Source organism: Sander lucioperca, chromosome 17 (genome assembly GCF_008315115.2).
Source record: "Sander lucioperca isolate FBNREF2018 chromosome 17, SLUC_FBN_1.2, whole genome shotgun sequence".
NCBI lineage: Eukaryota > Metazoa > Chordata > Actinopteri > Perciformes > Percidae > Sander > Sander lucioperca.
The window spans coordinates 19,536,371-19,563,225 of NC_050189.1; the positions used below are offsets into that span (position 1 = coordinate 19,536,371).

The following is a 26,855-nucleotide window of genomic DNA, read 5'->3' on the forward strand; positions in this document are numbered from 1 at the left end:
CCTGATCTAAACCCAAGTGGTTGTTTGTTGTTGGATGTCTGTGCTAGTCATTGATTGTCTAACCCTAACCCTCTTGATCTACCGGTTAGTTTTCGTTCCTACCCTCACCTATGGTCATGAAGGCTGGGTCATGACCGAAAGAACGAGATCCAGGGTACAAGCGGCCGAAATGGGTTTCCTCAGGAGGGTGGCTGGCGTCTCCCTTAGAGATAGGGTGAGAAGCTCAGTCATCTGTGAGGAGCTCGGAGTAGAGCCGCTGTTCCTTTGTGTCGAAAGGAGCCAGTTGAGGTGGTTTGGGCATCTGGTAAGGATGCCCCCTGGGCGTCCACACTACTGGAGCGTTTGCGCCTCTCATCCACACTACAGGGGCATTAACGCCTCATGACAACACTACTCGGGTGTTAACGCCTGCATCCACACTACTAGGGGCGTTTCATGCCTGGCTTCCACACTACTGGGGCTTACACCTCGCGTCCATACTACTGCAGCATTTCCATTGCGCGTCAGTCAGTCTAATTGGTTAGGTATCTTACAGACCTTCAGTAACAGTTCCACCTCATCGTTGCTCAAAGATAATAAATCCTTGGTCTTATTTTTCACCATTGTTGATCTTTCTACAAAGTATTTTCTGTTTCATCTGCTACATCCATGATTTTCAACCGCAGCGTAACTCCAGACAATCTGCTTCCTGTGTGTGTGTGTGTGTGTGTGTGTGTGTGTGTGTGTGCGTGTGTCAGTGTTCGTTGGGCATATGTCTGATGGTGTGGAAGATCCAGTCCATCTTGGTGCTCCAGCCTCCATGATGAGCGTCATTCATCTGTTTGGTGAAATACTCCAACGCCTCCTGCTGGCTCTTCTCTGAAAGACAGACAGGTGGACGGACAGATAGACAGATGGAGAGACAGGTGGAGAGACATGTGGAGAGACAGACAGACAGACACAAACAGAAGAAAGTGAGACACATTCTTTGGGAGTTCTAGTGAGTTGTTTTCATTATTACAAGTATGTCACCAGGAGTTATGCTGAAGGCATTCACAACTATGTTATTCTACGTATTTGGTGTGAATGCTGAAGGCATGAGGTGTTGATGCATGAGGTCCGTTATCAGAGTCAGTCCGTTTGTCAGTTAGTCCATCATGACATCATGTTAGCTGACAAATAGCACCTCCTTTCTTCTTCTCCTCACCTCCTTTCTGCCCTCCTTTCCTCTTCTGCTCCTTTCCTCTTCTTCTCCTCTTTCTATCATACCTAACTATGTGTGTGTGTGTGTGTGTGTGTGTGTGTGTGTGTGTGTGTGTGTGTGTGTGTGTGTTGTGTCCGTTGATTGAGATTCCCTAATCTGACTTTTCAGACTCATTCATTCTCCTTTAGCTGCTTCTTCATCCAAATTGAAGCCAGCAATCCCATTTAGCATCATCTTAAAATTAACTATAAATATCAAATCATTATATTCCACGTTTGAAACATTCTGGGTATTCTTCAACTTTGCAAAGACATTAATTCTTTTCCAAAATCAAGATACACATCTTTAAGACATTAATATTATACTTTTCAGTGACAATCATACTAACTAAACTCATTCCCACTTTTTCAACTAAAACCAATTAAAACCTGCCACACCTTTCAGACATTCTGGGTATTATTCAACTTTACAAAGACATTCATGCTATTTAAACCCATTCCCACTTTTCCAACTATTCTCACTACTTCACCTTCTTCTTATACAATTCGAGTCAGCAATCAGCAGTGTAGCGTCAGCCTTTCAACATACAGCATTCACACCACAATTTCTTCAGAAATAGCATTCTCTAGTTTCATCCATTTTCCTGTTCAATATCTCCGTTGTGGTTTCATCAAATGCTGATATAAAGAGTTGTAAGGCTGGAACCAAGACAACCAGCTACTAGATGAACTATAAAACATTTATATACAAGTTAAACAACATTTTGAAAAAAAAAAAAGTCAAAGGTAGGATGGAAGTGGAAGGATAAGAAGTGTAGACAGTCTGGTGAGAGTGATGGAGGTGAAACCAGGTGAAACCAGGTGAGGGGATGGGATGACTGAGGGCAGGATCTGAAATGACATGAGAGTTAGTGATATGGCATGAAATCAGAACAGATGTAAGAGTTAATTCCTGACGAGGCGTCCAATATCAGGATTTAATGGACAGAAACAACCAACATGCAGCAGAGTCCATTTATTCCTGAAACTCAACACCTCGAAGGGCACTAACCAGTTTATACCATGGTCACTTGCCAAAGAACAGAAGAAGAGACTTCATTTACATTTTAATGTGTTTTACACTTTCAAAAAATACTCCTGAGGGTTTGACTAATACCTGGAACAATCATGAATTTATTCATGTAGTACTTCATGAACTATCAGTAATGTACAAGGATTACTAGTATCTCATGCATAACTTAATGCAGCAACAATACGTTAATTAATGCATCAATTAAGGTATTTCAATCATCATGATTCCTGATTTACTCATTGATGAATCTGTGGTTAATGTGACAAGCTATAGAAACTGAATTGTAGTGTTGTAATCATGATTAACTAAATATTTTTTCTTCATTACTTCGTCATGTTTGTGGCCCTTCAAATGAAGTGCTGACCTGGTCCAACCTAAACATTGATAAATAAGATTAAGGAATAATGGTGGCATATGCAGCAATCATCTTTGTGACCCATCAAATAAAAAATAAAAAAGTTCAGACATTTCTGGTAGTAAAATTCAGAAATATCCTAGTTGGCTGAGCATTGTTCCCAGGCAGTGTTTAAGTACCCTATGTTGTTGTAAATAAAGAAACTTTAAAAATTAATCTACAGTATACTGTATTCTGGGTAAATGTAGTGACCTCAGTATCATTCTGACAACCCACTCCTTTAATTCTTAATACATTTCATTTTATACATCATTAATCATCATTTATACATCATTAATCATATCTTATTTATCAAAGTTATAGAAGGGCCACACACATGATGAAGTAAGGAAGTAATGTTTAGTTAACAATGATTACAACACTGCAGTTCTTCAGAATATAGGTACACCGCTGTGACTGATCAGTTTATTAAAGAAGACATTAATGAGCGTATTGTTCCTGCGTTAAGTCATGAATGAGATACTATTAATCCTTGTACATTACTGATAGTTCATGAAGTACTACATGAATAAATTCATGCTTCTTCATCCATGAATTCATGTTAATGTATGTACCATTATTATAAAGTGTTACCGGTTCTCATGCAATGCAAACATTGTTCACTACTCCAGGAAATAGGACGGACCTTGGATACAACTTTCCACACTCAGCAACGGGAGACATTTATAGTCCGCTCAGCTCAGAGAACCCTTCAGCTCTGACAGCTACGAGCCAGAAAGCTCACGCTATGCTAGCAAGGTTCAAAGACCATGGTAGAAGAGGAGATACATCAGTTTTAGCGTTTCTCTCTCTCTCTAACTGTCTCTCTCTACCTCTCTCTCCACCCTTCTGTCTCACTCTGCACCTGTCTGTCTTACCCAGAGCCAGGGTTTTCCTCAGGTAGGCGATGTCGTCGAAGCTCTGCAGTTCAGGCATTCCACAGCCGAGCAGCAGCGAGAACAAGTTGATGAAGAGGCTGGCGTGCTGCCGGATGGCCAGGTAGGCTTTATAACACATCTCCTGGAACCTGAGAGACAGACAGGCAGACAGACAGGTAGGCTTTATAACACATCTCCTGGAACCTGAGAGACAGACAGGCAGACAGACAGGTAGGCTTTATAACACATCTCCTGGAACCTGAGAGACAGACAGGCAGACAGACAGGTAGGCTTTATAACACATCTCCTGGAACCTGAGAGACAGACAGGCAGACAGACAGGTAGGCTTTATAACACATCTCCTGGAACCTGAGAGACAGACAGGCAGACAGACAGGTAGGCTTTATAACACATCTCCTGGAACCTGAGAGACAGACAGGCAGACAGACAGGTAGGCTTTATAACACATCTCCTGGAACCTGAGAGACAGACAGGCAGACAGACAGGTAGGCTTTATAACACATCTCCTGGAACCTGAGAGACAGACAGGCAGACAGACAGGTAGGCTTTATAACACATCTCCTGGAACCTGAGAGACAGGCAGGCAGACAGACAGGTAGACTTTATAACACATCTCCTGGAACCTGAGAGACAGACAGGCAGACAGACAGGTAGGCTTTATAACACATCTCCTGGAACCTGAGAGACAGACAGGTAAACACAGAGGGGGACAGGAGGACCAGCATTGTGCAGGTGAGCTGCTGCAGGTCAGACCTCTCGAACTCCTTGGTCTTGATCGACTCCTGTTTATAAATATAGGCAGACAGAGCGAGAGACAGGCAGACAGACAGTGAGACAGGCACACAGACAGCGAGACAGGTCAGACCTCTCAAACTCCTTGGTCTTGGTCGACTCCTGGATTCCTTTACTGATGACGATGAGGAAGTCCTGAGTCAGGACGAAGGGAACTCGCTCCCTCTTATACCCAAACTTCTTCTTCTTGTGGTCCAGGAAGTGACCGAAGTCGATGTGGAACAGCTGGAGGAAGAAGAATAGGAAGAAGAGTAGAACGAGTTAGGATAAGAGTTTGGACTGTAGGTGCTAGATCGCACCTGATTCACGTGTCGATGTCAACACGAGCATACTGCGCAGAGTCAACGCTTCAAGCTTCCCGTTTGGCTCAAAATCTTCAGACAACAAGACCCAAACAAAAGAAGATCTGAATACAGAATATGTTGAGCTAGCTCAGAGACCTGAGACTTGATTTGGACTCTAGCTCAGAGACCTGAGACTTGATTTGGACTCTAGCTCAGAGACCTGAGACTTGACTTGGACTCTAGCACAGAGACCTGAGACTTGACTTGGACTCTAGCTCAGAGACCTGAGACTTGACTTGGACTCTAGCTCAAAGACCTGAGACTTGATTTGGACTCTAGCTCAGAGACCTGAGACTTGACTTGGACTCTAGCTCAGAGACCTGAGACTTGACTTGGACTCTAGCTCAGAGACCTGAGACTTGACTTGGACTCTAGCTCAAAGACCTGAGACTTGACTTGGACTCTAGCTCAGATACCTGAGACTTGACTTGGACTCTAGCTCAGAGACCTGAGACTTGACATGGACTCTAGCTCAGAGACCTGAGACTTGACATGGACTCTAGCTCAGAGACCTGAGACTTGACTTGGACTCTAGCTCAGAGACCTGAGACTTGACTTGGACTCTAGCTCAGAGACCTGAGACTTGACATGGACTCTAGCTCAGAGACCTGAGACTTGACTTGGACTCTAGCTCAGAGACCTGAGACTTGATTTGGACTCTAGCTCAAAGACTTGAGACTTGACTTTCTAGGTCAGAGACTTGAGACTTGACTTTCTAGGTCAGAGACTTGAGACTTGACTTTCTAGGTCAGAGACTTGTGAACATCTCTTGCCAAAGGCCGACTGTTACAGAGCATAGCATCACTATCTCCTGGTTTAATCACCAAAAAGGTTTTTAATACCATAACCCAAAAACTACACAATAGAACATGTTCCAACGTGAATGTAATCCGAAATGTGGGTGAAATTATTGACAACATCAGCAACCAGGAGTGTCTGTAAAATATAAATACTGCAGTAACGTCTACTGACTGCACAGTATGAAAAGCGTTGACGTTGACACGTGTTTTGGGTTGTTCAAGGATCTAACAGTTTGGGCTAAACAGTTGGAGGGTTAGGACTGAGCAGTTTGAGGATGTGGGGCTCACCTGTCCGTTCTCCTTCAGCATGATGTTGGAGTTGTGTCGGTCTCCGATTCCCAGGATGAACGTTGCTACGCAGTAACCTGCACACGACCTGGTGAACAGGTCGATGGCCCGGTCATACCTGAGAGACAGGCAGGCAGGCAGTCAGACAGACAGACAGACAGACAGACAGACAGGCAGGTGACCTTCCGTCTAGACACAGACTCTGACTAAAGATGTGTCAGAGAGTCAGCAGTACTGAGATCTGGTTCTTCTGATTTTTGTCCACATGAGTACCCTTACTTCTAATTGCTATTAACATTATTAGTAATGGGCTGATATTCATACTAAAATAGGCTTTATATCCTGGTTTAATGAGAAAAACCAAACAATTCTATATGAAGTCAGATATTCAGTAAAATATGGATGATCATTTGTTTCATCACCACATTTTTAGACACTGTAATGATTCGACTGCAACAGCAGATGTTTGGTACATGTGCACCACATTTAAATGCAGACAGACAGACAGATAGCGGACAGACAGACAGCTACGTACGCCTCTCCTCTGTTCTTGTCTTTGATCCAGTGGTGCAGTGTGTTGGAGTTGAACTGCAGCGCCCCCTTCAGGCCTCCTTTACACTGAATTTGCATGATGGTGAAACTGTTCTTCACCACCTCGATCAGACCCACGCAGTCGCCGATGGACAGGCAGCCGTACGGCAGCATGCTGACACACACAAGGGCACACACACACACACACACACACACACACACAGACACACACACACACACACACACACACACACACACACACACACACACACACACACGTTAGCTGAGACTGTCCTCCCCCGAAAAACTCCCCCAAGTGGTTTGTTCCAGCATCATTCTGACCTATATTTAGGTTTCTAGTGGCGGCGCCCTCTAGTGGCCGTAGTAGTTCTGACGGGAGCAAACCAGGAAGTAAGGTGAGCAAGTATAGGAGCGGCAGGTTTGGGGGGGGGGTGGGTCAAACAAACACAGGCCTTTCACCCAGGAGACCGCGGTTCATGTCCCGTTTGAAAAGAAAAGGAAACTTTAGGGAACAAACGGAGCTCCGTCACGTTCTGCGTCACGTGGTAACCTTCAGGAAGTGAAGTCACATCTGATTTGAACCCAAAGCAGTAGTAGTTTTGGTGTCTAAACCTAACCAAACTGGGACCGTTTCACAACGTTAGCGACTTGTTTCAAACCGTGACCATTATGTTCTATAAGGTCTAGTTTGGCGTGCTGTGTCATAACGTCCCAGGTGTTCTCACCGCAGGTCCAGGCCCTGGTTCTGCCAGATGTTCTCCATGATCTTAATGATCTGCAGAGTCAGCATGTCCTGCCGCAGGTCTGCAACACACACACACAGGTTACACACTACATTACCCATAATCCCCCAGCAGAGTTAGCATGGTTAGCATTGTGTTGTGTTTGCGCTGAGCCAGCTACCGTCTCCGTTCTTGAAGATGATCTCGTTGTTGGTGAAGAGCAGCTCAGACATGATGTCGGGGTTCTCCCAGTTCAACCACAGCGGGCGCTTCGCTGACGACATGATGCGGCACTCCTCCAGCCTGAACACACACCACAGTTTACTTTAATTTAGTGTACTTTACTCCACTTTACTTCATTCAGTTAGTGTACTTTACTCTACTTTAATTCATTCAGTTAGTGTACTTTACTTTACTTCATTCAGTTAGTGTACTTTACTCTACTTTAATTCATTCAGTTAGTGTACTTTACTTTAATTCATTCAGTTAGTGTACTTTACTTTACTTTAATTCATTCAGTTAGTGTACTTTACTTTACTTTAATTCATTCAGTTAGTGTACTTTACTCTACTTTAATTCATTCAGTTAGTGTACTTTACTCTACTTTAATTCATTCAGTTAGTGTACTTTACTCTACTTTAATTTACTCTTGTTGACTTTACTGTTTACTGTACTGTGCTTTAGTTTACTATTTTTTTACTTCATTGTACTGTGCTTTGCTTTGCTGTACTTGTATTTACTTTGTTTTCTTTTACGTTACTGTGCTTTGCACTACATTACTTCACTCAGTCAGTCACTCAGTCACTGGTCGAGCTAGTGAGACAGTCAGTGAGACAGTCAGTTCAAATAAGGTAGAATTTTATTTATTCCACATCACATGACATCTGATCATGTGACATGAGATAAGGGTCATGGGTCACCACAATCATATACACCTTAGGAAGGCCACATTTTGGGCCGAAACATTGTGTGCCTGATTCTACACTATTAAATAATACTTGTTCAGAGCATTGAACTGTTGTAGGAATTCTACCTTATTTGACAGTGAGACAATCACTGAGACAGTCAGTCAGTGATACAGTCAGTCAGTGAGACAGTCAGTCAGTGATACAGTCAGTCAGTGATACAGTCAATGAGAAAGCCAGTGAGACAGTTAGTCAGTCAGACAGTGAGATAGTCACTGAGACAGTTAGTCAGTCAGACAGTGAGATAGTCAGTGAGACAGGTGAAAAGTTACCTGAGGTTTCCCAGCTGGTGAACCGGGTTCAGAGGAGAGACGAATCCCTGAAGAGCCTCCATGTAATCTGGACGAGACATGTGTTCAACCAGGAACTTCATCTGAGTCTGACAGCCAATCACAGCACAGCAACATATCAGCATCACCCAATCACAGCAACATATCAGCATCAACCAATCACAGGACAGCACAGCAACATATCAGCATCAGCCAATCACAGTAACATACAGTATCAGCATCAACCAATCACAGCACAGCAACATATCAGCATCAACCAATCACAGGACAGCACAGCAACATATCAGCATCACCCAATCACAGGACAGCACAGCAACATATCAGCATCAACCAATCACAGGACAGCACAGCAACATATCAGCATCAGCCAATCACAGCAACATATCAGCATCAACCAATCACAGGACAGCAACATATCAGCATCAACCAATCACAGCACAGCAACATATCAGCATCACCCAATCACAGGACAGCAACATATCAGCATCAAACAATCACAGAACAGCAACATATCAGTATTAACCAATCACAGCAATATATCAGCATCAACCAATCACAGCACAGCAATATATCAATATCAACCAATCACAGGGCATCTTTACTCAAATTCAAAACAGACAAAAGTTTCTCCAACCTTCTGTGTTTCATCTTTCTTCTCTTGTTTCAGTGTGTCGGTCAGATTCACCAGTTTGTCCATGGCCTCCACCTGCACACACACACACACACACACACACACACACACACACACACACACACACACACACACAACCACAGATACGCACGCACGCACACAACCACAAACACACACACACACACACACACACACACTTTGATAAACAGTCGGTCTGAGACGTTTAAGTGACTTTAAGAAGACTCATCCCTGACCAATCAGAGCACAGATCCAGCGGACCATGTGCTCACCTGTCTGTTGAGGTGTTTCAGGTACATTCCACAGGCTCGGCAGAAAGCTTCCAGCAGCAGACCAAAGCGGCGGGACACCGTCTTATTGTGCATCTCGGACCTGAAAACAGAGTTCCTCTTAGTTTCAACACAACACTAACAACAAGAAGTTCACAGTTACTAAAGATATTCATCACAGTTCATGTTCCTCACTTGAGATGCCAGAAGAAGAAGTGTCCTATCCTCTGATTGGTTAGAGCCTTTTTGATCAGGAAACGAGCCAGAGGATTGTCCAGGTACATCTCATACTTTAACACCTGCAAACACACAATCCAGAGTCTCAGTTTGTCTTCTTGGCATCTGTGACAAAGGCCCTGACGAAGACGAAGGCCATGATGAAGACGAAGGCTCTGACGAAGACGAAGGCCATGACGAAGACGAAGGCCCTGACGAAGACGAAGGCCCTGACGAAGACGAAGGCCCCGTCACTTTTGGATGCCTAATGGTAAACCTACTCAGGTCGCTAAGCACCCAGACAATTAATTAGATTTTCTAGATGAAAATGTGTGTAGGTTTTTGTGTTTTCTGAAGTTAGATGAGTGGAAGATGATTTGTTCAAGAGTCTGTTATTTGTTTATTGTAGAAACTATCAGTGAAATTATTAATGTCTAAATGGTAACATAATTGAGAGATAATTGAAGCAATTAAGAGTTGTTTGGTCTAGTGAGAGGGGCTTAACATATATAAGCCTCTGGCCACCCAAACATTAGGGGGGGCGGGGTCAGTCTGAGGCTGGCTATGATCCAGACAGCTGATGTGAAACTTTGCTAGTGAAAACCGTGTGTGAAAAGATGTTTGTTTTTGTTTTGTTTCTTATGTGTTTTTGCTGTGGACGTCCTGCGTTGTTTAACCACTTTCTTGTAAATAAAAGCACCTTCATGTTTTGCAACTCAAGCCATCGTGTTATCAACTTTTCTGTTCAGATTGCCAACGCTCTCTTTAACAGCATCAGATGTGTGTTGAAGCAGATAAAATAAAACAGTGGTCAACATTGAATAACATACTATCTTCATGTTTATGAGATACATTATGTATGTTAATGTTTGACAGTACACAAACTAGCATACCAGGCGACATGAGCGACCTTTATAGAACTTACAGCTCATTTATGTACTGTCTCAGTCCTGGACCTGAACCAGGAGGTTAATCACACCTGGACCAGAACCAGAGGATAGAAAGGTACAGCAGCCAGGACGGTGTGGACGCACCTGTACGAGCTGCAGCAGGTACTGGGACAGCTTGTCGTCCGTCAGGCCTTGCACCAGGCAGCGCAGAGCGAACTCTCGGACCATCGGGTCAGGAAAGTTACAGTCCAACAACTCCAGAGCCGACTCAGGCTCCATCAGAGGCCACTCCTTCAGCAGACAGTACATCTGGAGGGGGGGCAGACAGGCAGGTTAAAGAGAAAGACAGGGAGGTTAGAGAGACAGACAGGCAGGTTAGAGAGACAGAGAGGGAAGTTACAGTCCAACAACTCCTGAGCCGACTCAGGCTCCATCAGAGGCCACTCCTTCAGCAGACAGTACATCTGGAGGGGGGGCAGACAGGCAGGTTAGAGAGACAGACAGGGAGGCAGACAGACAGACAGACAGAGACAGGGAGGCTGGCAGACAGACAGACAGAGAACAGGGAGGCAGACAGACAGACAGGTAACTGATGAGAGGAAGTGACTGTGAGAATGTGTTTTGTACCTGGGACACTTCGTCTCTGGAGTTCCATTTGACGGACAGAAGCAGCTTCGGAAGAGACTCTGGGATGTTTACACAGTAATGTCTGCAGAGAGAGAGACAGACAGACAGACAGAGACACAGACAGAAAGACAGAGACACAGAAAGACAGAGAGACAGACAGAGAGACAGACAGTAAATGAAAGAGTAAAAGGTGAACATGGGTAAAGACTAATAAAGACACGTAGAATCTGATTCTAATTAGATTTTTTCGACCAATAGCTGACTCTCGTTAATGATCATTAACTCTTATCCAACAACACCTGAGTCTCAGTTCAGTGTCCAGGAAGCTCGGACAGCTGCAGACTCGTACCGCTCACACAGCCGCCATGTTGCCTTTATTGTCATGGACACACGCTTCTACATCTGTCTGAACGACACAAGTCTGCAACTGCCTCCAGAGAAAGCCCCCCCTCTCACCTCTACCTCCACAGGAAGTCCCGCCCCTCACCTCTACCTCCAAAGGAAGTCCTGCTCCTCACCTGTGCCTCCACAGGAAGTCCTTCTCCTGCTCCGAGAGTTCGTAGAGAGGATCTCTGGAGCAGAGAGAACGAAGCTGCTCACCATCTCCAGCAGAAACACTGCTGTCACACGCCAGACGACTGCTCTGAGAGAGAGACAGGCAGAGAGAGAGAGAGACAAGTAGAGGGAGACAGGGAGAGAGACAGGCAGAGAGAGAGAGAGAGAGAGAGAGAGAGAGAGACAGGTAGAGAGAGATACAAGTAGAGAGAGATACAGGTAGAGTGAGAGACAGGTAGAGAGAGAGACAAATGCAAATTGTGCCATAAATAGTAGTAGATATATGTATGTATATAAATACTGTGTTGCCAGCCCGTGGCAGTAGATATATGTATATACTGTATATTAATACTGTGTTTCCAGCCCGTGGCAGTAGTTGTAGCCCAGTTCTCTGCTGATGGTCCAGTTAGGGTTAGGGGGGGTAGGGGGTTAGGGGATTAGGATTAGGGATATATATTGTATTACCAGCCCGTGGCAGTAGTTGTAGCCCAGTTCTCTGCTGATGGTCCAGTTTGCGTGTTCTTCTATCTGCTGCTCGTCTGGAAACACGACCGTCTGATTGAACCAGGAGAACTCCAGCTCCACGCAGGGAGTCTCCTACAGACACAGGCAGCCAATCAGAAACCTCACTGGGACAGACAGACAGGCAGAGAGACAGACAGGTAGGAAGAGAGGAGCTGTACCTTGTTGGGATTCGAACCGGCAACTCCGATGGGATTCAGGAGATCCTCAAGGCCGTGAGGGACCGGCCAAAGACTCAGAGCCACTTTCCCTGAAACCAGGATGTCCGTGTAGTCAAAGAGGTTAACGTTCCCCCAGGCCAGAGGACAGTGCTCCTGCAGACAGACAGGCAGACAGACAGACAGGTAGATGTAGTGAAAGAGGTTAGTGTTCCCCCAGGCCAGAGGACAGGTCTCCTACAGACAGACAGACAGGCAGACAGGCAGACAGACAGACAGACAGACAGACAGACAGACACACAGACAGACAGACAGACAGGCAGGCAGGCAGGTAGATATAGTCAAAGAGGTTAATGTTCCCTCAGGGCAGAGGAGAGTGCTTCTGGTAGACAGACAGGTGGAGAGACAGACAGGTAGATTCAGTCTTTGTTTCATTGATTCTTTTTTGTGTCCTCGTCTCCTTCCTGTCTCACCTCCTTAGCTCCCTTCCTTCCCTTCACAGAGCAGATAGACAGGCAGAGTCTGGCTGAGCGAGGGAGGTCAGCCAGGTAGATGTCGTAGGCCAGCCACTCGTTCCACCTGCACACAGACAGGTCAGTCAGACAGACAGGTAAAACAGAGAGACAGGTAAAACAGAGAGACAGACACACAGACAGGTGAAACAGACAGACAGGTAAAACAGAGAGACAGACAGTAATGCTGTACTCCACTGTGTAATGTACTAGAGTGATAAAGAAACAGGCTGCAGACATGAAGCTGCAAACTGACGCTTGTCACTGCATGACACGCTAACAATTAACGTTCAGTCATCCTCAACTTTCAACAAAGTAGCCGGTCACACTGGGGTTAGTGTTATATTGTGTATACTCAGTGTGTGGTACCTGGGGTTAGTGTGTATACTCAGTGTGTAGTACCTGGGGTTAGTGTGTATACTCAGTGTGTAGTACCTGGGGTTAGTGTGTATACTCAGTGTGTAGTACCTGGGGTTAGTGTGTATACTCAGTGTGTGGTACCTGGGGTTAGTGTGTATACTCAGTGTGTGGTACCTGGGGTTAGTGTGTATACTCAGTGTGTAGTACCTGGGGTTAGTGTGTATACTCAGTGTGTAGTACCTGGGGTTAGTGTGTATACTCAGTGTGTGGTACCTGGGGTTAGTGTGTATACTCAGTGTGTGGTACCTGGGGTTAGTGTGTATACTCAGTGTGTGGTACCTGGGGTTAGTGTGTATACTCAGTGTGTGGTACCTGGGGTTAGTGTGTATACTCAGTGTGTGGTACCTGGGGTTAGTGTGTATACTCAGTGTGTGGTACCTGGGGTTAGTGTGTATACTCAGTGTGTGGTACCTGGGGTTAGTGTGTATACTCAGTGTGTGGTACCTGGGGTTAGTGTGTATACTCAGTGTGTGGTACCTGGGGTTAGTGTGTATACTCAGTGTGTGGTACCTGGGGTTAGTGTGTATACTCAGTGTGTGGTACCTGGGGTTAGTGTGTATACTCAGTGTGTAGTACCTGGGGTTAGTGTGTATACTCAGTAATGGTACCTGGGGTTGGAGCAGGGGACTCTCTGTGTGTTGACGTTGTCACAGAGCGGCTCTCCACCGTGATAGATGCCGGTCCTCACATAGATCTACCGACAAACACACACACACAAACACACAGACACAAACACACACACACAAACACACAGACACACACAAACACACACAGACACACACAAACAGACAATGACTGTCGGTCAGACACACTGAAGTCAGATCTGTTTCCTCCCAAAAGCAGCAGGACAAACTACGATCAGAGTTCTTACTGACTTACTGACTAACTTTACCTTCAGACACAATAATTATATTTAATATTTAAACCTTGAGACCAAAGTTTATCTTCCAAAAGTCTGTGGTCAGAAAACAATAACAAGGAGAATCAAAATTACCAGCCAACTGTGACAGATGAGGTTTCAGAGAGAACAGCAGAACATGGTGAGACAGACTGAGACAGACCAGAGATAACAGCAGAACATGGTGAGACAGACTGAGGCAGACCAGAGATAACAGCAGAACATGGTGAGACAGACTGAGACAGACCAGAGATAACAGCAGAACATGGTGAGACAGAGCGAGGCAGACCAGAGATGACAGCAGAACATGGTGAGACAGACCAGAGATGACAGCAGAACATGGTGAGACAGAGCGAGGCAGACCAGAGACCGACCTTGTCGATGTCTCGGATGTTGACGTTGACGTAGGTGGCGCAGAGCAGCCGGACCCTCAGCAGAGTGTTAAAGGCCCACAGAGAGCGAGCCGGAGAACCGTCGCCTCCTCCCGGACACGGAGACGGCTGGGGAGTCCGACGACTGAAATACAAAACGACAGACATATTATACCTGTATACACACAGTCATATTACACCTGGCTACACACTGACATCTTACACCTGACTACACACAAACATCTTACACCTGGTTACACACAGTCATATTACACCTGGTTACACACTGACTACACACAGACATCTTACACCTGACTACACACAGACATCTTACACACTGACTACACACAGACATCTTACACCTGACTACACACAGTCATATTACACCTGGTTACACACTGACTACACACAGACATCTTACACCTGACTACACACAGACATCTTACACCTGGCTACACACTGACTACACACAGACATCTTACGCCTGGCTACACACAGACATCTTACACCTGGCTACACACTGACTACACACAGACATCTTACGCCTGGCTACACACAGACATCTTACACCTGGCTACACACAGACTACACACAGACATATTACACCTGTATACACACTGACTACACAGTCATATTACACCTGTATACACACTGACTACACAGTCATATTACACCTGTATACACACTGACTACACAGTCATATTACACCTGTATACACACTGACTACACAGTCATATTACACCTGTATACACACTGACTACACACAGTCATATTACACCTGTATACACACTGACTACACACAGTCATATTACACCTGTATACACACAGTCATATTACACCTGTATACACACTGACTACACACAGTCATATTACACCTGTATACACACAGTCATATTACACCTGTATACACACTGAGCTTTTTGTGACTCTTGGTACCAAAAACTACACAATGGAACATCTTCCAGCAGGAATGTGCTCTGAAATCATTGACATCTGTGAAGTATAAACACTATAGTAACGCCTGCGCAGTATGAAAAGTGTAGCGGGTGAGCGTCCACCACTGATTGGCTGTGCTAGGTATCAGGTGATTACCTGTGTGGTTACCATGGTTACCTGTATGAAGGCGTGACGAAGCCAGAGGCAGGAAGCTGAGAGTAGAGACTGTCTTTGGAGACGAGCATCAGGTGAGGAAGACGACCCACGATGATACAGGAGCGGATATACTGCAGACAGACAGGCAGAGGCAGTGAGACAGGTGGAGACAGTGAGACATGGAGAGGCAGTGAGACAGGCAGAGGCAGTGAGACATGGAGAGGCAGTGAGACAGGCAGAGACAAGTGGAGGCAGTGAGACAGGCAGACGAAGTGAGACAGACTGAAGGTTTGTGTTTTCAGAGAGAAGTTGTTACCTTGTACTGACTGAGAGGATACTTCTCCAACAGGTACTCATCACAGCCACACACCTGAGAGACAGACAGGTAGAGAGACAGACAAGTCAGTCAGATACACTGGTAGACAGAAAGGTCAGTCAGATACACTGGTAGACAGACAGGTCAGACAGGTCAGTCAGACAGACAGACAGACAGGTAGAGAGACAGACAGTCAGACAGACAGACAGGTAGACAGACAGTCAGACAGACACGTAGGTAGACAGAGAGACAGGTAGACAGACAGGTCAGTCAGACAGACAGACAGACAGGTAGACATACATGTAGAGAGACAGACAGACAGACAGACAGACACATAGGTAGACAGAGAGACAGGTAGACAGACAGGTCAGTCAGACAGGTAGCGGGATAGACCAGTCAGACAGACAGACAGGTCAGTCAGATAGACAGGTAGACAGACAGGTCAGACAGACAGACAGGTATACAGAGACACGTAAAGAGACAGACAAACAGACAGACAGACAGGTCAGTCAGAGAGACAGGTAGACAGACAGGTCAGTCAGACAAAGAGGTAGGTAGAGAGACAGACAGGTCAGTCAATCCAGACAGACAGGTAGACAGACATGTAGAGAAACAGACAGACAGACAGAAAGACAGACAGGCAGACAGACAGGTGTACCTTCAGGATGTACTGCCCCTGGTACTCCTGGACACAGAGGCGGAGTTGTTGAGGTGAAAGATGCATCGATCGGCTTTTCTTCCTGATGGATTCTGCGATCAGCTGCTCAGGTAAACTGTCGTGACTCACCTGAACACATCACACAGAACACAAGGTCTCAGTCTGATCTCTGGTTCTTTACTGGCTGAATTCACCTGAACGCATCACACAGAACACAACATCACAGCTTGATCTCTGGTTCTTTACTGGCTGAATTCACCTGAACACATCACACAGAACACAAGGTCTCAGCTTGATCTCTGGTTCTTTACTGGCTGAATCTTCAGTTTGGGTCTCAGATCCAGTGGTTTTGATACCAGCTTGGAACCCTTTGAGTATCCTCTCAGTGGCTTTACTAACAAAGACACTGGGTTGGACAAAGCTGCATTTAGTTCTGAGGAAGGCCGGGGTAAAGATTTCTTTATGTGACGTCCAACTCTCCATCAAGTATAGAGCACAGGGCTGACCTTTGTGTTGAAAAGGCCAAAAAAGGATTTAAAAAAAGAGTGGTGTTTGGAGAGGACTGTAGAGCGTACAGAGAGAACTGGGGATGAGGGAACTTTGTCTAACGTGTTTTAAAAAATCAACTGGCAGCGATTACATCTGAAGACTTTAGACTCACATTGGCTCACTCTTCCCCTGCAGAATATTAAAGGGTTAATGTCTTTGTGAAAGAGTTTCCACACATCCTGTCATCATCTTACAGCCTGAAACTACATCTAGCTTTATAAAACTGATGCATAACAACTAGCTTTACCTTGTATATATAGGGTTATATGTATATATAACCCTATATATGTTAAATATATATATATATATATATATATATATTTATATCTTTACCTTGAGGGTGTATTTCTGTTTGGAGTTGGAAGGAGAAACGATCACCCAGATGGTCACGATCAACCTCCCTGCAGAGAGAAACAGGTACAGAGAGAGAGACAGGTACAGAGAGAGAGAGAGAGGTACAGAGAGAGAGACGGGTACAGAGAGAGAGACAGGTACAGAGAGAGAGACTTGTATTCATGAATGGATACGAGATAGTGGCGTGACATCACACATCTGAAATCTGCATTTCTGAGTGTATCTGTCGGTGTTTTCTCTGTTGGACATTGAGTTTTAGTGTCTGTATATTCTCTGTTGTATTTTTAATATGATTGAAGGTACATTAAAAACAAAGACCTTTGAGTGTCTTCCTGACTGGCTGGATTTGTGGGTTCAGCCTGGGGAATTGGCATCCAAAACTTTTGTAGTTGTTTTGAGTACAAAACAATTTGTAAATAATCTCTATTTTGTTAATAGCTTTGTTAACAATAACATTTTATTTTACTCAAAAGTTGGTGTTTGGATAAGCGGCAGAGGATGGATCAACTTTTAACTGTTATCTTGCACCTGACTTCCTGGCGGCGTAAAAAAAAAGTGAAGGCTGGTCCATCCTGTTTTACCGTGCTTGTCGCTGTTTTTCTCTCTTTTTGGGGGTAAAATATGGAGTTGGAAATTCATGAAATTTATATGAAGTCCCACTGTTGAAAACTTGGACCAATGCATGAAAGCTGATTTGTTTTTGATTGTTTCTTTTACATCTCTGTGCCATTAAACACATGCAAGGCAGAGATCAAAATGACTTTGTCAGAGAAGTTGGTGGAGAAAGGGGGGGTGGTTAATAAAGCAAGGCCTCCGACTGGTGCTGCAGCCGAGGGGTTACAGGTGGAAGGCCTTCAGCAGCCAGCTGGGACAAGAGGCTCTATACATACATACATCAAGCCATAAGTCTTAAGGCTCTGACACACCAACCCAACAGCCGACCGTCGGCAGAAAAGGCAGTCGGACTGATCAGTCGGCTCCCGTCTCTCAAAAAAGTGCCTCAGAACACATCGAAGCGACTGCGACTTGAGCGTACGTTCAGCGCGTGCGCGAGACGTAATACGCTTCCATAACAGCAGGCGGCGCTAATCTGTATTGTCGCCCAAAAAATGAAAACCGTAAATGGGAACATCTCTCTAGACCTAGCAAACACAGAGCCCACTGTGGTCAGTCCTTCTTTTCATCAGAGAAAGGTGATAGTAGTCAAGAAGGATCATTGTTGTCATTACTCGCTGAACAGAAGAAAATACCACGGCTAGTAATAAGAAGATACTGGCGTTGTCAGCTTTCTGATTCGCTAGTCAGGGGTTAGCACTCCACCAATCAGATTGGTCATTGAGTTCGACTGCCCACTGGCCGATTAAATACGTAAAATTGGCCAAAATGGATGCCACAGCTCCTCAAACTGACGACGGCACGGAACACACCGAACGGACTCGAGTCACTGACCTCGGCAGACTGTCAGACGGCCAGTAATCGGGTTGGTTTGTCAGCGCCTTAAACCAGGCTGATACTGAGGTTCTGAAACTTAATCTGAAATGTTTCTTATTGTCGAGTCAAAGGCCTCAGTCAAAAGCAGTATGACCTGATCTTGTTTTCTTGCTCATCCTGTACTGAGTCTTTTCATACTGAGCAGATTTGGCTGTTTTGGGGTAGGTCAGGGGGCCTTTTAGATGGTTAACGCTGAGTAATAATCGGCCCATGACTCTGCTTCTGTCAGAAAAGGAAACCTGTTTCGAGAGCATGAAGTCAGGCCCCCAGCTGGTCAAACAGGGTGAGTACCTTTGTCCAGCTTGCTGTAGATGTGCTGTGGGAGTTGGGGGCTGGACTCCAGGTTGGGGGGGTAAACGTAGAGTGCCTGGCTGTGGGCCCCTCCCCCCTCCCTCTCCTCCATGGCCTCTCTGCACACGCTCAGTATGGAGCGGCGGAAGTCCTGAATCTCCGGGTCCTTCATCATCTCGAACTCACAGACCGGCATCCCGATGGCAAAGCCTGCACACAGGGACGCTGTTAGTCTGAGTGTGAGGGAGGGGAGCATGGAACTCTGGGAGATGGAGTTTGGTGAGAGATGAGGTCATTCTCGATGGTGAGGTCATGGGACAACGAACAATGTCTGAAAAGATGTTTGATGACCAGACCCAAAAGGATTCTGCAGATTTCCGTCTGTTTTATTTAAGTAGTTTAAAATTATTTTTAAAATTTTGTGAGATTCTGCATCTGCAGCTTCCATGTGGCCCTGTTGATGACAGACCAGTGACGGCCCAGACTTCTGTTGACATGTTCATGATGTGTAGCCTTCTTTGATCTCTCTGCTTAGACCTTTGTTGGAACAACAGTAGTCTTTGTTTCAGAGAGGCCCAACAAGATATCTCTGGCCCTGTGGGGGCCTATATTGGAAACTAACTAGTCTGGATAGGCGGAAGTGCATTTCCAGGATAAAGCATTCCTTTCTCTGTGTGTTACCGTTCTCAAACTCTGTTCTCTTCGGGAGACAACAACCTTCGAGCTAGAGAGCTACACACTGAAAATGTCAAGTTTAGAAGAAAATGTGGATGGTGCAACAAGACAGGCCTGCTTGGTTCTTTCAGGGAATGATTATAAAGATTTACTAAGAATATGTTTAGGGCGATTCCTCTCTAATTGGGACGTTTTGGGACTGATTGGTGGTAAGACCAAATGAGGTTTAACCATGTATCCAGCTGATTACTGTACTGTGTCAACAGCCTGCAAATTCTCCACCAAAATAAGTTCTTTGCTAGCCCTCTTTGGCCCTGTTCAGCCCTGTTTAGCCTTGTATTGGAACCAGTTAGCTCTCCTTGTCTTCTTAATTGTTTGATTAGTTCAGTGAGGGACATTAGTGACGTGGTTTTGATGTTTGATGAAACAGTATTGGCTAATGATGGGTGATGTTTGATGACAGACCAATGGCAGTCCAGACATTGGGTGACAGGCGGGGTGTGTGTTACCTATCTCTCGGTTCAGGATCTTCTCCTCCCGGTTGCCCAGCGGCTCGATGACTTTCAGGATCGGGTGAAAGAGTCGCAGGTCGCACAGCCGCCTCGTCTCATCGTAAAACTCCTCCCTCTCCGCTTCCTGGGTCACGCCCACAAAGATGTAGGATGACTCCTCCTGGCCAATCAGAGGGCAGAAATGATTACCATTACTACTACCTGTGATATTAAGAGGCAGTCAGGGATGTACCTGCAGCAGGGATAGTGTTAGGGATGTACTGCAGCAGGGATAGTGTTAGGGATGTACTGCAGCAGGGATAGTGTTAGGGATGTACTGCAGCAGGGATAGTGTTGGGGATGTACCTGCAGCAGGGATAGTGTTGGGGATGTACCTGCAGCAGGGATAGTGTTAGGGATGTACTGCAGCAGGGATAGTGTTGGGGATGTACCTGCAGCAGGGATAGTGTTGGAGATTTTTCCCCTAGCAGGGATAGTGTTAGGGATGTACTGCAGCAGGGATAGTGTTGGGGATGTACTGCAGCAGGGATAGTGTTGGGTATGTACTGTACCTGCAACAGGGATAGTGTTGGGGATGTACTGTACCTGCAGCAGGGATAGTGTTGGGGATGTACTGTACCTGCAACAGGGATAGTGTTGGGGATGTACTGCAGCAGGGATAGTGTTGGGGATGTACTGTACCTGCAGCAGGGATAGTGTTGAGGATGTACTGTACCTGCAGCAGGGATAGTGTTGGGGATGTATTGCAGCAGGGATAGTGTTGGGGATGTACTGCAGCAGGGATAGTGTTGGGGATGTACCTGCAGCAGGGATAGTGTTGGGGATGTACTGTACCTGCAGCAGGGATAGTGTTGGGGATGTATTGCAGCAGGGATAGTGTTGGGGATGTACTGCAGCAGGGATAGTGTTGGGGATGTACCTGCAGCAGGGATAGTGTTGGGGATGTACCTGCAGCAGGGATAGTGTTGGGGATGTACCTGCAGCAAGGATAGTGTTGGGGATGTACTGCAGCAGGGATAGTGTTGGGGATGTACCTGCAGCAGGGATAGTGTTGGGGATGTACTGCAGCAGGGATAGTGTTGGGGATGTACCTGCAGCAGGGATAGTGTTGGGGATGTATTGCAGCAGGGATAGTGTTGGGGATGTACTGCAGCAGGGATAGTGTTGGGGATGTACTGCAGCAGGGATAGTGTTGGGGATGTACCTGCAGCAGGGATAGTGTTGGGGATGTACCTGCAGCAGGGATAGTGTTGGGGATGTACCTGCAGCAGGGATAGTGTTGGGGATGTACTGCAGCAGGGATAGTGTTGGGGATGTACCTGCAGCAGGGACAGTGTTGGGGATGTACTGTACCTGCAGCAGGTGGTAGAGCGGGTACTTCCTGGCCTCAGTGAAGAGCTGCTGCTTGATGCTGAGGAGAGGAGTTTCTCTGAGACACTCCAGACTCACCATCATCCCTGAAACACATAACAACTGTCATGAACCAGCTCACAGCTCATCAAAAATAAGGAAGACCACACACAATTAAGGATTACATCTAAGCCAATTTTATCAACCCATAATAAATAATACTTAAAAATAGGATAAAACATGAGTTCAGTAGGATCAGTAGTGTAGTGGGTGCATGTGTGAAGGTGAGTGTGTGGAAACAGGAGGGCAATCAGGAAGAGTGGACTCAGGTGTGGCTCATCCTCCCTCTGCCTACCTCCAATCAGACTGCCTCCTAAACAGCTGCAGGGAAACTCCCCAAGAGCCCCCCACAGAGTGGGAGGGGTCATCACACAACACATCAGACAACACAGGCTACATGTACACTGCTACTTTTGGGTTTTTAGAGTTTCGAGCCAAAAGAGCAGTGTGAATATGAGGTGTAAATATAGCTAAATGTATTTAATATATAATAATATATATATAACGCTTGCGTACCGTTGGGCAGGCAGCAGTCCACCAGGATGCGGGGGGGCATCAGGTGGAGCCCCCACAGCTCCCCAGACGACGGCCTGGGCGCCATGGCAACCACCAATCACAAGCCTCTTCACCTCAGCACTGGGCTACCTAGACAGACAGACAGACAGGTTAGAGAGACAGATAGACAGACAGAAACTGATTTAGCAGTCTTTGGCCTTGTTTGGGACACAAATTTGCATTTCCTAGGATGGCGAAGGAACATCCCGCCCTATTCTGCCTCTGATTGGCTTACCGTGGTATTCATACCCTAATGCTAACCAATCTCACTCCTCATGCTTAAACCTGACAAATCCAACCAATGAAGGCAAGGCAGCTTTATTTGTATACTATAGCACATTTCAGCAACAGGGTAATTCAAAGTGCTTTACATAAAACATTAAAGAGCAGTTAAAAACTATTAAAATAAACTACACAAAAACTATTAAAATAAAATACATAAAATACGAGAATAAATGTATTTTATGTTACAGTATAAGAAATTAACTAATTTTTAAAGAAAGGCAACATCAAAAAGAAAGGTCTTCAGCCTTGATTTAAAAGTTATCTCGGAGTTTGTTCCAGATATGTGGAGCATAAAAACTGAACGCTGCTTCCCCCTGTTTAGTTCTGACTCTGGGGACAGCAACCAGACCTGTCCCAGACCACCTGAGAGGTCTGGGTGGGTCATAGTGTAGTAGACCTGTCCCAGACCACCTGAGAGGTCTGGGTGGTTCATAGTGGACCTGTTCCAGACCACCTGAGAGGTCTGGGTGGGTCATAGTGTAGTAGACCTGTCCCAGACCACCTGAGAGGTCTGGGTGGGTCATAGTGTAGTATACCTGTCCCAGACCACCTGAGAGGTCTGGGTGGGTCATAGTGTAGCAGACCTGTTCCAGACCACCTGAGAGGTCTGGGTGGGTAATAGTGTAGCAGACCTGTCCCAGACCACCTGAGAGGTCTGGGTGGGTAATAGTGGACTTGTCCCAGACGACCTGAGAGGTCTGGGTGGTTCACAGTGTCCTAGCAGATTAGAAATATATTTTGGCCCTAAACCGTTTAGTGATTTATAAACCAGTAAAAGTATTTTGAAATCAATTCTTTGAGGCACTGGAAGCCAGTGTAGAGACTTCAGTACTGGAGTGATGTGATCCACTTTCTTGGTCTTAGTGAGGACTCGAGCAGCAGCGTTCTGAATCAGCTGCAGCTGTCTGATTGATTTTTTAGGGAGACCTGTAAAGACTCCGTTACAGTAGTCACGTCACGAGAAAAGCTGAATGAATGTTTCACTGGTGTTGTCAGTGATAAACCGTTTTCTTATTAACTTTGTTTGAACACTTTTGTGCACAGAGATAGTGCCATTAACGAAAACACAGGAATGATCAGAGAGAGCAGCATCAGTCACCACAACCTTGGAAATGTTCAGACCCTTGGAGATAATCAAGTCCAGAGTGTGCCCCTTGTTGTGTGTGGGCTCCGTCACATGCTGAGTCAGTCCATAGTTCTCAAAAACACAACACAGTTCTTTGGTCCCTCTATCCTGGGGGTTGTCAACATGAGTGTTAACATCACCAGCAATAATTAGATTATAGACAGCAAGGCAAAGAGTACTAGCCAATCAGAGGCGGAGTCGGGCGGGACATTCATATAACTCTAAAGCATTAAACATTTAGGCCCTGTCTGGGGAGTATCTGGTTTTAAGCGGTGCAGTAAAACAAAGATGAAGATTACTTTTCCTTTGTTTAATAATGAGACACAACTTGAATCTGTAGATTTTGAGTGGTGATGCAGAAGGAAAATCTGCAGAAATGAGTGTTTCCTGTTTTTCTGCTCAGGGTGGACATGTGTTGACATCCTGTTTTCATTTCACGTTTTTAATTCTTTTAAATTCTGCAGGAAGATTTTGCTGAACAATCAGCAGAAACTGCTCCCGTCGATTCCGTGCAGCCTGAAATGTTTAACTTTTTTTCTGACATTAAGGATAATAAACAGTGTTGATTTATTTAATTCCTACATGTTTCTTAATATATATTCATTGTTCCATTTGTGTTTTATTTTCCATGTTTAGTTTGTTGTATTATTTAAATGTTCTCTTTATGTCTTTGTGTCTATATTAAGCTGTTAATGTTATTAATATCTCTTCACTTCATGTCTTCATATTGTCTCTTTGTGTTTTTTCAATGAAGCTGTCAAACAAAGAGCAGAAAGTAGGACAAACACACACACACACACACACACACACACACATATATACCCCCCCTCCATCACACACACACACACACACACACACACACACACACACACACACACACACACATATATACCCCCCCTCCATCACACACACACACACACACACACACACATATACCCCCCCCACACCACACACACACACACACACACACACACACACACACACACACACACACACACATATATATATACCCCCCCTCCATCACACACACACACACACACACATACCCCCCCTCCATCACACACACACACACACACACATACCCCCCCTCCATCACACGCACACACACACACACACACACATATATATATACCCCCCCTCCATCACACACACACACACACACACACACACACACACACACACACACACACACATATATAATACCCCTACACAACCGGACAGACAATAGCAGCAGTGTGTGTATTATGTGTGTGTTGGAGGGGGGGATATTAAGTGTGTGTGTGTGTGTGTGTGTGTGTGTGTGTGCTTCCTGTCTCTCTCTGTCAGGAAGCTGATTTCCTTCACAGTTATTTTCCTGTTGACCTGCTGATTTAAAGGAGCAGTACGTCAAAACCTTCAGCGATCGTTTTCTTCACAGAAAACTGAGATTTTAGATTGATTTGTTTGCATTTACATCAATATCAACAAAGTAAAAAGATCAAATAAAAAAAGATTTTCTCTAGATATGATTGAACATAAATTATTATTTTTCTGTCTGTTTGGTTTGGCAGCAGTTACAGAAAACTGACTGTATGGACTGGGAATCTAGAAATGAAAACGAAAGTCTTGTGTTTTCTCCTTAACTTCTTCAGGACATGATCACCTGTTTCCTGGGTGAAAGTCTTGTGTTTTCTCCTTAACTTCTTCAGGACATTAACACCTGTTTCCTGGTGAAAGTCTTGTGTTTTCTCCTTAACTTCTTCAGGACATGAACACCTGTTTCCTGGTGAAAGTCTTGTGTTTTCTCCTTAACTTCTTCAGGACATGATCACCTGTTTCCTGGTGAAAGTCTTGTGTTTTCTCCTTAACTTCTTCAGGACATGAACACCTGTTTCCTGGTGAAAGTCTTGTGTTTTCTCCTTAACTTCTTCAGGACATGAACACCTGTTTCCTGGTGAAAGTCTTGTGTTTTCTCCTTAACTTCTTCAGGACATGATCACCTGTTTCCTGGTGAAAGTCTTGTGTTTTCTCCTTAACTTCTTCAGGACATGAACACCTGTTTCCTGGTGAAAGTCTTGTGTTTTCTCCTTAACTTCTTCAGGACATTAACACCTGTTTCCTGGTGAAAGTCTTGTGTTTTCTCCTTAACTTCTTCAGGACATGATCACCTGTTTCCTGGTGAAAGTCTTGTGTTTTCTCCTTAACTTCTTCAGGACATGAACACCTGTTTCCTGGTGAAAGTCTTGTGTTTTCTCGTTAGATATAAATTACTTTTCTTGAGAAGAGGCAGCATCAGCTGTCACTCAGGTTGATTGACAGTCTGCTGTAATGTTTACTGATGATGTCAGAGGGTGGTTTGTAAACAGGAAGATGTTAACAAACACAGAATGATGATTTTAAACCAATATCTCAGATTTTAAATGTGAAACTTCCTCACCGTTTAAACTCCAACTGAAAAAACACCAAAAATCAGTGTAGAGACTGATTTAATCTGCACGATCAAAACCACACAAACAACACATCCTCACCCCCCCCCTCCCCCCCTCTCCTCCTCCCCCCCTCTCCTCCTCCCCCCCTGATGACATCAGACTATGGTATGGTTGCCATGGCAGCAGCAGTGACAGCATCAGCGGATTAAATCAAAGAAAAAGAGAGACTCTTTGTTCTGTCACTCACCTCAGCGTGTGCCGGTCGATCATAGCGTCGATCTGACCGCCGGTATGTCTGTCTACCCTGTCTGTCTCTCTGTCTGTCTCTCTGTCTATCAGTCAGTCTGTCTGTCTGTCTGTCTGTCTGTCCTCTTCAGTCTTTGTCTCCGGTTATGAAGCCAGTGGATCCATCAGTCACCGCCCCGCTGATTCTGTTCAACACAAAGAGTCGTGACAAACCGTCCACACCGGAGACCTGTCTGTCTGCCTGTCTGCCTCTCTGTCTGCCTGTCTGTCTGTGTGTCTGTGCGTCTGTCTGCCTGTCTGTCTGTGTGTCTGTCTGTCTGTCTCTCCCTGTAGCCGGTAGCAGCAGAGGGAAGCTGCTGCTCGCCGGGCGATGCAGAACAATGTGCTGGAAGAGGAGGGGGGGAGGAAGGTGTTGGCTCATCCTCTTCCTCTCTTAAAGGGCCAGCAGCCTCCCAGAGCTGCTGCAGAGAGAGGAGGAGACAGGAGCTCTCACTCTGTCT

At 45.4% G+C, this 26,855-nt stretch overlaps 2 protein-coding genes across 4 annotated transcripts in view; both read right to left on the reverse strand.

The window, feature by feature from the left end:
• LOC116064544 (zinc finger protein 239-like) overlaps positions 1-26,855 on the reverse strand; it is an 893,026-nt gene that overhangs the window by 398,735 nt on the left and 467,436 nt on the right. The window lies entirely within an intron of this gene.
• On the reverse strand, positions 557-26,855 carry zgc:158659 (uncharacterized protein LOC791141 homolog). 3 transcript variants are annotated; one of them, XM_031323468.2, is made up of 28 exons: positions 26,357-26,853; positions 22,252-22,380; positions 21,679-21,782; positions 20,323-20,485; positions 19,139-19,348; positions 17,336-17,403; positions 16,454-16,582; positions 15,796-15,849; positions 15,501-15,610; positions 14,391-14,532; positions 13,727-13,812; positions 12,660-12,765; positions 12,190-12,342; positions 11,972-12,103; positions 11,470-11,594; positions 10,952-11,033; positions 10,469-10,633; positions 9,414-9,517; positions 9,222-9,321; positions 8,935-9,006; positions 8,283-8,389; positions 7,227-7,348; positions 7,049-7,127; positions 6,307-6,477; positions 5,772-5,889; positions 4,413-4,564; positions 3,527-3,675; positions 557-858 (listed from the first exon to the last, which is right to left on the reverse strand). In XM_031323468.2, the coding sequence occupies exons 2-28, from the start codon at positions 22,334-22,336 to the stop codon at positions 734-736; spliced, it is 3,213 nt and encodes a 1,070-aa protein (XP_031179328.1). In that variant the 5' UTR covers positions 22,337-22,380; positions 26,357-26,853; the 3' UTR covers positions 557-733. The 3 variants fall into 3 exon arrangements, with proteins under 3 accessions (XP_031179328.1, XP_035849728.1, XP_035849729.1); XM_035993835.1 differs by lacking the exon at positions 557-858 and adding an exon at positions 1,540-2,073 and having other exon boundaries at positions 26,357-26,855; XM_035993836.1 differs by lacking the exons at positions 557-858; positions 3,527-3,675 and adding an exon at positions 3,687-4,225 and having other exon boundaries at positions 26,357-26,854.

Bases quoted from the DNA above. Each gene is read 5' to 3' on its own strand.
- zgc:158659 (XM_035993835.1), bottom strand. From the start codon at position 22,336: ATGGCGCCCAGGCCGTCGTCTGGGGAGCTGTGGGGGCTCCACCTGATG. The intron at 17,404-19,138 runs GTACTCACCCTG...TTCTCTCTGCAG, and splicing joins CTACAGCAAGCTGGACAAAG to GGAGGTTGATCGTGACCATC. The intron at 7,128-7,226 runs GTAGCTGGCTCA...TGTGTGTTGCAG, and splicing joins CATCTTCAAGAACGGAGACG to ACCTGCGGCAGGACATGCTG.